Source organism: Amblyomma maculatum, chromosome 6 (genome assembly GCF_055883805.1).
Source record: "Amblyomma maculatum isolate TAMU_Amacu chromosome 6, ASM5588380v1, whole genome shotgun sequence".
NCBI lineage: Eukaryota > Metazoa > Arthropoda > Arachnida > Ixodida > Ixodidae > Amblyomma > Amblyomma maculatum.
This window is the reverse complement of record NC_139349.1, coordinates 10,693,704-10,706,075: the sequence shown is the minus strand read 5'-3', so window position 1 is coordinate 10,706,075 and position 12,372 is coordinate 10,693,704. Positions and strand designations below refer to the sequence as shown.

The window sequence follows — 12,372 nt, the reverse complement described above, 5'->3', positions numbered from 1 at the left end:
ACAGATGAAAAGCAGCTTGCCCACAAAATAGATGCACTCTTGCACCAAAACCTACCTGAAGATACACCTCAAATTTAGTTATGGGCAGACTATCGCCATTACCTGGATATTTCTAAAATGCTTGGAATGGCAGAAATAAATAGTTGCGCTGCAATTTGGGCAACATGCCAGGACAGAGATTCGTTAGCGAAATACTAGCTGTATCATTGTTCTCTGGATACGAACGTTCAGTTCAGTTCAGGCGTTCAGTCGTGTCCGACTCTTCGTGACCCTATGGACCATGTCACGCCACGCTTTCCGGTCTCTCACTATCTTCTTAACATCACATAGCTTCATCTGCAATGCCTCGAGAATGCCATCTAACCATCGCGTTCGCTGCCTACCCCTTCTCCGGCGACCCTCAACCTTTCCCAACATCAAATCTTTCTCCAGCGACTCCTCTCTTCTCATCAGATGACCAAAGTAGCTGAGCTTTAACTTTAGAATTTGACCCTCCAATGAGCTGTCAGGGTTTATGGTCGACAATATCGACTGATTTGATCTTCTGGCAGTCCAAGGAACTCTTAAGAGTCTTCGCCAGCACCACAATTCAAACGCGTCAATTCTTCGGCGGTCAACCTTTTTCACAGTCCAACTCTCGCATCCATACATCACAACTGGAAAGACCATAGCACGGGTTATACGGATCTTGGTTGGTAGACTAATGTCTCTGCTCTTTACTAGGCGGTCAAGGCTAACCATTGCTCTCTTTCCCAGAAGCAGGCGTCTCCTAATTTCATGGCTGCAGTCTCCTTCCGAGGTAATCTTGGCGCCCAAGAACAGAAAATCTGTCACAGCTTCCACTTCTTGTCCATTGATGCTCCAGGACTTGATAGGGCAAGACGCCATGATCTTCGTCTTTTTAATGTTCAGTTTAAGCCCAAACTTCTCACTCTCTTCTTGTACGCGCATCAGAAGTCTCTTGAGTTCCACTTCACTTTCTGCCATTAAAGTGGTATCATCCGCATATCTAAGGTTGTTGATACATTTTCCAGCAATCTTCACTCCAGCTGAAGACTCGTCCAGACCGGCCTTCCTCATGATGCACTCTGCATATAGGTTAAATAGGCAGGGCGACAGTATGCAGCCTTGCCTCACCCCTTTCTCAATCGGAAACCAATCAGTAAGGCCATGCCCAGTTCTGACTGTGGCCTCTTGTCCTTCATACATGTTCCTGAGGAGACAGATGAGGTGAATTGGAACTCCCATCTCTTGGAGAGCTACGAACGTAACGTCTTTTATATTAGTCTCTTTAGGACAATCTTACGCTCATCACGCGCGTTTAGCTGCATCTACTTTGGCATACTTCTCGCCGCTCCCCGTTCTTTCCTCATCTGCCTTCGTTTACCTGCGTGCACATTGTGCCTCAAACCCAGCTCTCACCTAAAATATTACCTTTTCCGATGTCCCTTCGACATTGAACCTAGCGATTCTACACCCAATCATTCAATTATCTTCCGTCATGACGACGCCTTCCTCAGTTCAGTTCAGTTCAGTCGTTCAGTCGTGTCCGACTCTTCGTGACCCTATGGACCATGTCACGCCACGCTTTCCGGTCTCTCACTATCTTCCTAACATTACACAACTTCATCTGCAGTGCCTCGAGGATGCCATCAAACCATCGCGTTCGCTGCCTACCCCTTCTCCGGCGACCCTCAACCTTTCCCAACATCAAATCTTTCTCCAGCGACTCCTCTCTTCTCATCAGATGACCAAAGAAGCTGAGCTTTAACTTTCGAATTTGACCCTCCAATGAGCAGTCAGGGTTTATGGTCGACAACATCGACTGATTTGATCTTCTGGCAGTCCAAGGAACTCTCAAGAGTCTTCGCCAGCACTACAATTCAAACGCGTCAATTCTTCGGCGGTCAGCCTTTTTCACAGTCCAACTCTCGCATCCATACATCACAACTGGAAATACCATAGCACGAGTTATACGCCTTCCTAGTCTTAGGCTAACTGGCCGTCCACCTGGCCTTGCAGACCCCATAACGAGATATCATCGATGTTCAGGGCTGCCCCGCAATAAAACTCTTTCTGTCTGTCTGTCTGTCTGTCTCTCTCTCTCTCCTACTCAAACCCGAAAAGAGTTTTGTTACCATATTGGGCGTACTGGTGGCATGTGGAGGAAGCGCTGGTGTGTTTGATACGGGTTGAAGCTTTCGCATGGTTTTATTTTATAACCAATATATTAAAAGAAACTTTGTGTTCATTTACATAGGATTATAATTTTCACGCGTTAGGTGATACCTTCCACAAAAAATGCAGCATGTGAAACTGAATTCAACGTATCTTTGGATAGATATTTGTGCGAAGGATGAAAACACGAAAACGGGAAAGTGCTCACCCTTTCAGGTGAAATACTGGCAAATGTATCCTTTTCATAACAAGCTAGCAGCGCTTATTTTTCACTTGTGACGATGAAGCAAAGAGCGCCATTTAGTTCTTCAGGCAAACGAAAGTCTCTTTGTTACTCCTCGCTTCCTCACTTCATCTCGAATGCTGTTACATTTTTACACAATACTACACTTGACAAATACGAACATGACACTCAATATTTACTTGATTTAGCCTTGTTTTGTTCCACCATTCTCAACAGACCTCATGCAAGGATCGTAACTTCTTCATAAGTTTCGATAGAGATGAAACGCAAGGAGCCCATTCATTCTGCATTGTCAGTATGCGCTAAAGAAACTTGGTTGCAGAAATTAATTCAGAGCCCTTCCTTGCGGCGTTCCTCAAAGCGTCATGTCACTCGAAACTTTAAAACTCGTGAATCAATTCAATACAGACGAATTTCTTCGAAGCCAAGCTTTCCTAACAAAGCATAGGCTATCATGTTAGAACGCGCATCAAAGCCGCTGTTCCGAAGGAGCATACCGTATTTGCAGACTGCCGCACTTCTGGTTTGGTTTTTGGTTTTTAGGGTTTAACTTTCCAAAGCAACTCAGGCTCTGAGAGACGCCGTAGTGGAGGACTCCGGAAATTTAGACCATCTGCGGTTCTTTAAAGCGCACTGATATCTCACAGAACACAGACGCCATTCCATTGCTCCTCCGCTGAAAAGCAGCCGCCGGCGGTCGGGTTCGAAGGCGGGCACTCCATTGCCGCGTTGTTGCCGCACTTCTATATATGCTTGACATGTTCTTCCCCATATCCGCAGTTACACGTTGAATAACTTCGCTGACTGTTAAGGAACCATACACGCCGAAGCTCACATTTCGGAAGAGAAACCTGAGAAACTGTACTCAAAATCAGTATTCGCAAACTTTTAGGGCTTAGTAGTAGACAAATATAGGACGCACTTTAGCTTCAATAATAAAAATGACAAGGTTTCTTGTCCCAGGTTTAGAGAGAAACTGAATGGCATCTATATCGGCAGACTACTCTATACTAGTTAAAACGCATATTACGCAGACAATTGGTATTGTGAGCGAAAAGTCACAAGCATGCATGGCTCTGGCTGGTGGCAGTTGGCAGCTGACATGACCGAGCACAGATTCCTCGATGGTTTGTGCGACTTGACGAGACGAGATGACACCAGAAGTTGGGAGGAGCTGGCATCTCGGGCGTTCATCTGAGGCGGCAAGGTGGAATATAAATAAACTTTGCAGTGCTCTTGGATGCTGAGCCTGGCACGCTACCCATAGGCCAGACACGCTCGTTCGTACGGGGCCTTAAATGTGGGGCGGAAGCCTACGCTATCGCGCCATGCCCTTAGAGGCAGAGAGTAAGTGCCCTCCGTAGTTTTGTCCCTGACTCCTGGGGCTAAGCTGCGCCGTCATTCTCTTGAATACGGTGGAAACCGGCGTAAATGTTAGGAGTGGAGGAAATTTCAAATTTTATTTTCTTGGTCATAACTCTGCCTTGCATTCCGACAAGCATCAGCGCAAGCAGACGGAGGCTGCGACTAATGTTTCAGTGAAAAGAATGGTTGGGGGAAGTTTTCCTCGGCGTCCGTTCAAACCTTATATTTTTTGTCCGCTACGTGTAGTCAGTAGCGACTGGATCTTAGACAACGTCACCGAGGCCTAAACGGAGCTGTTCAGAAGCTGGCGGGACTCTTAAGCTCCACCTTTAAAAACATGGCACGATGGCTTCCATCTGCACCTTCTTTTGCGGCTCGTCGTTTACTTAGATGCACTTTGCTGCTCAAGTAATCACTAATCTCTTCATTTCTGCCCCCTCCCTCTTCCCACCTTTTCACCAGGTCGTACGAACGCGCCTGCGTGGCCTAAAGATAGCGTATCTGTCTCGGTTCAAGACACACGGTGGGTTCGATTTCCATCACATATTCTCATCTCAAAGGAACTGCCCCAGTTGGCAGCTGCCATCAACTTGACCATGTTATGTGGTTTCGTGACTCACACAACACTCAGACCAGTGATCGCACAGCCAGCCTGTCATACCACTTGTCAACTACCAGCCACAGTCATGTCCGTGGCTTTCTAAACATCACACCGACGCCTCACTGAAGCTCTCTATATCGGTATATCTAAAGATTCACGTAATAGGTGCTCCGCTGGTAATACAAACAATTCTTAAAAAAAAGCCAAGTTATGGAGCTAGAACTTTGCCTATATTCTACTTTCCTATATGCATACGATTAACACTGTACACAGCTGCACCCACGAGGGCGCGTAGAGAACTTGACGCTGTAGCGTGACGAACACTGCCTCAAGTGGTCAGCCGATAAAAGATGATTGTCTCGAAACTGCAGAGAGAAGAATTATTTTATTAGAGCCAGTTCTGAGACTCACAAAGTGTGCCTTTTATTATCTCTTGCTTGCTGGTACGCCATACGGGCAGCAGATGAGCGAAAGCGAGGTGTGCGATGCCCCGCCGTAGGGTAAGATCGAATACTAAGAGAAAGAAAATGGCAGTATGTCGGCTTCAGGCGAGCGCAGCCGAGAAAACTGGATTAGGAGCGTTGGTGGGATGCTGTGGTTGCAGCTAGCTCAGCGCTGGATGAATTGAAGATCAGTCGGAGAAGCCCACCGATACACGTGACGGCATTTGTCTGAAAACCGTATGGAGAAATACTGTATTGAGGCCTGCTTCAATGTTGTTCCGAAGAGCTAAGCGTAATTCGCGATTGTGTCTTCACGAGGCAGAGTTGGCTGCTGCGTAAAATACGCCAGATTATGACCAGTGGTCTCCTAAGGCGTTGACCTTTCAGTGGGGACTGGCGTGTTGAAGCTGCCGCTCAGGTTTGCAGCTTCCGAACGACCATGCACGCTGTGCGTGCGCACTTGACACCCACAGGTGATGACCATAGGGCTAATGACAATGCGATGACGATTGTGATGAATTTACGGCCGGTGCGAAAATATGGTGGCGTTTAATCAAACCAAAATCGGTGCTTTGCGGCACTAGAACAAGGAAACATTTGTACGGGCTTTTTTCTTTTTGTCTTCGAATTTAACCCTATAATCAAGGCATTAGTTTTGGATGATTCCACTGTAGATTATACGCCGATATGAGAAAAATATACATAACCGATAAATTATAGCCATGCCTCTCACATTCATTATTTTACTGGAGGGTATAGCTCAAGTAAGAAAACTGACTTATTCTTTAAAGAAACCCCCTTTGTCGCAAGCAGGCTGAAAGACAAGAACTCGTAGGGTTAACAGTAATACTAGGTGTGCTGAGAAATTATTATGTTCCACTTGCACCTTGTCTAGTTATTTTTTTCACCCCTGGCTGCGCTTTGGACTCTGCATATCACTGCCCCGGACACATTCTAATTTTATCAGTTGGCTATTCAGGCCCACAACTCTGTGCTAAGTGCGCACCAAAGGAGGCGTGGAAAATAACCAACACTCAAAGCTGATAAAGTTTTGAGTACTCAACTCACAAAAGCAACAAGGGCAAGTGCATTTATATGTTTCTATTGCCGGACATTCATATGAAGTTATCAATAGCAATGGGCCTTGGTTCCGAAGTGTATGGCTTACCGTGAAAAAAAAAAATAATTGTAAGAGCGGCTGTGCTATAAGGAATCTTAAGGCAAGCTGTGTGGTTTTTTGGTTTGGTAAAACTTTATTTCCCACATGCAGTAGGGGTCCTGAAGGACACTTGGCTAGGCGCCAGGTGTAAAGGGTAAAAATTAGCTGCGGTTTAGCTTGTGGTTAAAACTGGAGTTACGCGAGAGCTATTTGCATGGCTACGCTTAGGTTCGGCATGAAAGTAAAGACGTGGCTTTTGCCAACAGTAGATTACTCTATGGTTCCAGCTACGTCATAGGGGGCACTTTAGACCACCAAAATGCGGTGAGGCGAAAGCCTCTATCGCGCGGTGGTCCGAAGCCCTCTACTACGGCACCTCTTTCTCGGTTTTACTGCAACCTCCGCGATGACGCTATAGCGTAAGATACCAGCCAACATATAAAACCCCGCTTTAACCTAGCCGTACGAATATACTTGCGTGGCCTAGGGATAACGTGAATGCAAGGGTCTTGGCAGGCTGATTGTGATATCACCCTCCCGTATGAAAGGAGAGACCCGAGTTGGCGGCTCCTGCCAAACGTAATGTCAGGAAGCCCTACGTCCAGTTAAGTGCTCGGCCATGTCAACTGCCAGCTATCGCCTCCCATGACGACGGCGATTACTACTACTACTACTGCTGCTGCTGCTGCTATTATTTCTTCCCCTTCTTCTTCGTCTTCCTCTTTCTCCTCCTCCTCTTCTTCCTCCTTTTCTTCTTTCTTTGCTCTTCGGACAGACAAAGGATAGGCACGGACAGGCACGGCGAAATGGTGAAACTGTGGCCAATGTAGCTCTCGCTACAAATGATCAGCTACATTTGCTGCTAAGTGTAACAGCCCACAAGGCATACGTCAAAGTTATTTGGCTCTTAAATCAACAATGCAGAGCTGTACTTGCTTGATCAGAGACCCATGCAGGTAAGTCTACCATTTTAGAGTATATTAGCAGGAATTTTAATTGAAATTGAAAAATGTGTGAGGCTAAATGTGCCTTAGGAATGTGTGATGTCAATGCGGGTTAAACATCAGCCGATGGTAGAAATTATAACACGGATATCTCTTTTACGGCGTCTCCACAGCTGCCTTAAGACAGTAAACTTCGCGTAATATACCACAATACTGCCCGAGAAGTTCGCAAACATGTCCTGGGTGACAACACCAGTAAAGTACTTGGGAGTCCCACTAGATAGTTATCGCGATAGCGAATCGTACTGGAGGGCACAGACTCAAGCCATGCGGGAAAAGGTGGAGGGGTGGAAAGGGCAACAATTGTCAGTTTTCGCCAGGGCCACAGTGTGCAATATGTTTTTAATGTCGAAGCTGTGGTACATGATGCAAGTGTTGCATTGTGCAAGGATGAACGTACAGAGACTGCACCGGATATTTGCCATTTTTGTGTGCGCAGCAGAATGGGAACGATGTAGCCGGACAAGTTTGTTTAGGCGGGTGAAGGACGGTGGACTGGGTTTGGGGCATTTGTTTCTACTACAGATTGTCAGCAGATTTCTTTTTGTTCGCGATATAAAAGATCCATTTTTGCGTACTGTGTGCCAATTAAGGCTCGGAAATGCACTGCCAGACTTTGTTGTCTCGACCGAAAGTGTATCGGGACGCATTTTTGGTTATTTTAGAGAATTTGTCGCTAGTGTGCGATTCATGTCTGTTCGATTTTCTTATGAATATTTATCTTGTGTTAGCAGGAATAAGCGGTACAAGGATTTGTGCGACGTAGCTCTACCCATACCAATGTACAGGGCCTTATACAGTGGAGGACCAGGACGCGACGTACTTAAGCGGGTGAAGGCGATGCAGGTCCCGTCAAATGCAAAAACTTTTTTCTTTAAGTTACACACGGAAACACTGCCAGTAAAGAAGTTATTGGAAAGGAAGAATTTATTTTTACCTTGGGGTTCGCATTGCTTAATTTGTAAAGAGACAGAAACTATAGACCACGTTTTCTTACATTGTTGGGAAGGGGTATACTTTTGGGATATTTTACAAAGGACTTTAAAAAAGGAATTTCCATTAGACTCGCATGGTATTAGGTACTTGCCAGTAGAGAATGAGGATGGGGTGCCATTTGACCTTATTATGCTAATGGCCCTCCACTGTATTTGACGCTCGAGAATGGCAGGATACCATTGCGATCCTGACGCACGGCCAGCACGGATCTATTTTCGGGAAGGCATGAATAGATATATTGAAATTCAGAAACTTGCTCCTGAAGCTCCCGAGTGGCTCGGAAAATTGGAGCCATTAGTGACCCTAAGAGAATTTTAGCATGACGACGCCACAACCCACCTGGCTGATTGTTGTAATAATGAATGCTCACTGTGCCCTGTAAGTGGTTTTGTGTATTGTGCTGAAGTCAGGCAATAAAGAAAAAAAAAACTACAATAATGCCTTATTTGACCCACACCACGAAGAGCTGTCTCGGTATACTACTGGATCATAACTGCATGTGGACGTATCCCTTAATGGGTCATTATAGTCGCAAATGATCAAACCTAAAAGGCCAGGAGTATCTGTCGCCTTTCGTGATGTGAGAGCAACGCACGTCCTGTCCAGGCGAGAGAATATGTCGAGCGCGTGTCGCCTAGCCTGTGTCGCCTAGCCTGTGCAAGCAAGAGGCGACCTTGGTAGCTCTGCGTTGGCTTTTCCCTTTCATTCTTTTGTTAGCATCCCACCTTCTACCAGATCTTCTCTCTCTCTCTGTCTCTCTCAGCTATATGAAGCCATGATTCGCGTACGCATCAAGTCACGTGCGACCTTCTGCTGACGTTGCCACCGCGTGTAGCAAGTGACGCGCGCAGCAGGATCGCGGCGGTGCCGAAGTAGGAGCGCGCGCCGATAAATTGCGACGATATATCTGTGAGCTGCTGACCAAGGTACCGGGTGTTTAGGGTGAAAAGTGATTTTCTGCAGCGGGACTAAAGAGCCCTGCAATCGCCCCTCGCCAGTTGTCATCGGGGTCTCAGGATAAGCACGTCGAGTATGGCGTTCGTACTGGGATTTGGCGAATGGATTATCCTTGCAGTGACGGTCTTCGGTCTACTGTACCTGTAAGTGATATTATTGTCATCTATCTGAGAGAATAATGAGTTTTGATGTGAAGTATTACGCGCGAATCCTGAGTAATTTTTACAATGTGTTCAGTGAAAACTCGTCACGGGCACACTGTAATGCAAAATGCAAACATGAATCTTTTGCTAGAAGAGAAAAGAAATGGCGCAGCAATTTTCACACCCAATGGAGGGCCCGGAAGTATGTCACCAGGGAGGCGAGTACGAAACGGATGAAATAAGATGAGGAGAACTTTGGTATAATTTGTACAATGCATACTTAAATAATCCTTTAGCATGAATAATACAACTCGGGCTGATGTTATTTTTCAATCCGAGATTACGCGCTCTCGAGAGGGAGGCAACGCTTTAGTGCGATGAATATATGCGAGAAGTGCAAGGCTTATGGTTTACAACGTAATCGTATCATTTGTTATGGCACCGAGCCGATCACACTGTTTTGCTTCAACCAAGAGCTATGATGAAAATTTTTTACTGATATGAAGCAGAGTGCATTTTTTTAAACTGATTTCATAAAATTACTTCAGTGAGTATTTAGTTTCATGCGCCACCCAAAGTTAGAAATATGAATGTTGCAAGGGTCAATGCAGTTTATTATTGGTTGTGTGTAGGATTCTTCCTTATGAATAAAAAAAAGCAGCGCGTTGACCATAATTTGACCTGGCTTCGTAATTGCTCTTGCAGTTAGGTATGTAAGTGAGAAATAACAGGCCGATAAGTAATTTAGGTGGAGAGCTCATAGCACTACTGCACGAAATAATGTAGATGAATTGCTGATCAATAGACAAAATTGGGATCCCTACCATTGAACGGTTAAATAATCATATATCATTATTGGTGTAATTAAAACAACATCAATATCATCAGACCTGTCGATAAGATAAGCTAAAGGGTGTATGCGAGGCAACCTTTATTCAAAAGAATGCGAGAGCCTCCGCTTGCCTTCCCTTTATTGCAAGATCGTGACTGTACATGAGAATGCATCGCTCAACACAACATATGAATATGTGCCGTAGTCATTTGTAACTCGTAGCTTAAAAGAAAGAAGTCATGGCTTGAGCTACATCGTAATCCTTATTTCCATAGTTGCCGCTGGATTTTCCGCTTGGAATTTTGAGAAATTAGGCAAAAAGAATCAAACATCAAATAATACAGTGCCGTTATTTTCGTCACCTCATAGTTGAATGGGATATCCACCTTCAAACGAGCGCCATTGCATCTATAAGATGCCAGCACCAAGAATTGCGATATAACAACAGAAATCCACTGCCCGTTACAGATATATTTTGATAAGAAGGTGGAGTTAATATTCGAGGAACCTCTTACTTCTCTGTGGTGCAGGTCGCTGTTCAGGACGCCTCTATAATCATGGCCGCCGCTGGAATGCTTCATATGGCTCGCGTTGGCATTCGCACTGTCATCCTATCCTCCAGGAAATATACTTATTCCGCCTATATGAAGAAATGAGACTATTATTTGTGAAGAAAAAAAATGCCGATGATTATGTTACTTCCTAATGAGAAATTTGCGCGCAGCGCATCAGCTGTTTCAGCTTTTCGATAGAATGAGGCAAAGATTTCGAGCAAGACATGTATGTCGAATTACAGACTTTTTTTTATTTTTCACACATATTCCTTCGAGAAACACTCCACTAACAGTTCTTGGCAGTCATGAAAGAAGCTTTGTGGTCGGAGAAATGAAGAGGGCAATTAAGCTATCGGGAGGTTGCGGGAGGCAGCGCGTGGGCACATTGGAACGTTGCGGGACGAACAGATAGCAGCGACTGATTGATGCCGCTACAACGCCGCTAGCGAGTGAAGAAAACGCGACTCTGCGTTTCGGCTTGGGGTGCGCGCACCGTGATCCGCTGATAGCCAGCCGGCGTTTCGGCAACCGGAGAGCACCGTCGCCGCCACGCAGAAGGGGGGGGGGGGAGGGGAAGGAGGGGGGGGTATGAGCAGCGGTGAACGGGGGAGCGCGTGCAGCAATAAGATAACACGCGCGGTCGGCGCCAGGCAGGAAGAGGGTGGCTGAGCTGGGGGGCTTAAAGGGGGGCGGCGCTGGTTACAAGGCCGACGCCGACGCGAAACCCAGGAACGGACGCCAAAGAGCTGCGCTCTGAAATTCACCGTCCGACGGCTGACATCTTGAGCCGGCATGTATACGATGGACGTCACCTGAGCCTCTGAGTTCACAAAGCAATGCGGATGCCGCCTGATGGCGCACGTCGACAAAGCGTCAAATTCTCAGGTGCTTTGCGGATTCACTCACGCTGAAAGGGTGAATGGGGGGAAGGGGGGTTCTCTAATGTGGCCTTCATGAGTAACTAACAACTCAGGGGGGCTGCATCGCTCCGAACGTTCAGTATGCGAAAACCAAAAAGCTGAATGTGACATACAACATTTCCTGTAAGCTGCCCCACTTTGACATGTGGCAGAAGCGGGTATTTCTCCGTATACTGCGGTGATGGAGATACTGCATCATCGCTCTCTCATTTAGACTATTAAATCTGCAAACAGTCATTTCTTTAATGACCGCCCCACTTGTTTCGTTTGTATAACAACTTCCGCCGCATGCCACGACGCAGTGCACCTCTACAGCGAACTTATATCGTCTGGAAAGTAATTTGTAAACTTATATTGAGAACAAGTTGCGCACATTTAGAGGGCACACACAGGAAAGCCGGTGTTCGTGTTTTGTGCGCGAGCGACTTGTTCCAGTAAGCGAACAGCAACTCACCCAGAGGGAAGTTCTTCTAAATTATCCGACTGTGAAATTCGGTCATCTGATTGTCTGAGATATTTTCGAACAATTTAGCGCGAGAGCCGTAAAGGGTGCGTTCTCCAGAAAATCCGGCGTCGGCGTTGTCGCCGTTGTGAGCGAAAAATCACGGCACGGATCCGGCACGGGGTGTAGTTTACAGGTGATATTGCAGCGCACTGAGTAGTCGCGGGGCTGTGGGACGTCACGAGATCAGGTGATCCTAGCTGGCAAGTGGTGCCAGCTCTGGCTTTAGTTTGAGATTAGATGAGATAGTGAGATGGGCTCCCAGCCTTCCAGGATCGTTGGACCCCGAGTTAGACACCTGCGCGTAGGCCATGTAGTTTTTTTATTTTTTTGAAGACACAAATAGAGCTATAAGAAAACAAGACAAAGTGTCACACATAAGAGGCAATCCTTCTACGGCTCTGCTAAAGCAGGAATTTATATTTTTGTTTGGCAGTATTTCGTTCAATGCGGTATCCTACGACTGTATGGTAA

General features: G+C 46.2%; 1 protein-coding gene and 1 long non-coding RNA gene across 2 annotated transcripts in view; one reads left to right on the top strand and one right to left on the bottom strand.

The window, feature by feature from the left end:
- Positions 1 to 12,372, bottom strand: part of LOC146185048 (uncharacterized) — a 310,168-nt gene that overhangs the window by 154,515 nt on the left and 143,281 nt on the right. The window lies entirely within an intron of this gene.
- Positions 8,808 to 12,372, top strand: part of LOC146185052 (cytochrome P450 3A8-like) — a 35,362-nt gene continuing 31,797 nt past the window's right edge. The window contains exon 1 of the mRNA XM_084606038.1: positions 8,808 to 9,090. Coding sequence (XP_084462164.1) covers positions 9,023 to 9,090 — 68 coding nt within the window. The 5' untranslated portion in view covers positions 8,808 to 9,022. The remainder of the gene's footprint in view (positions 9,091 to 12,372) is intronic.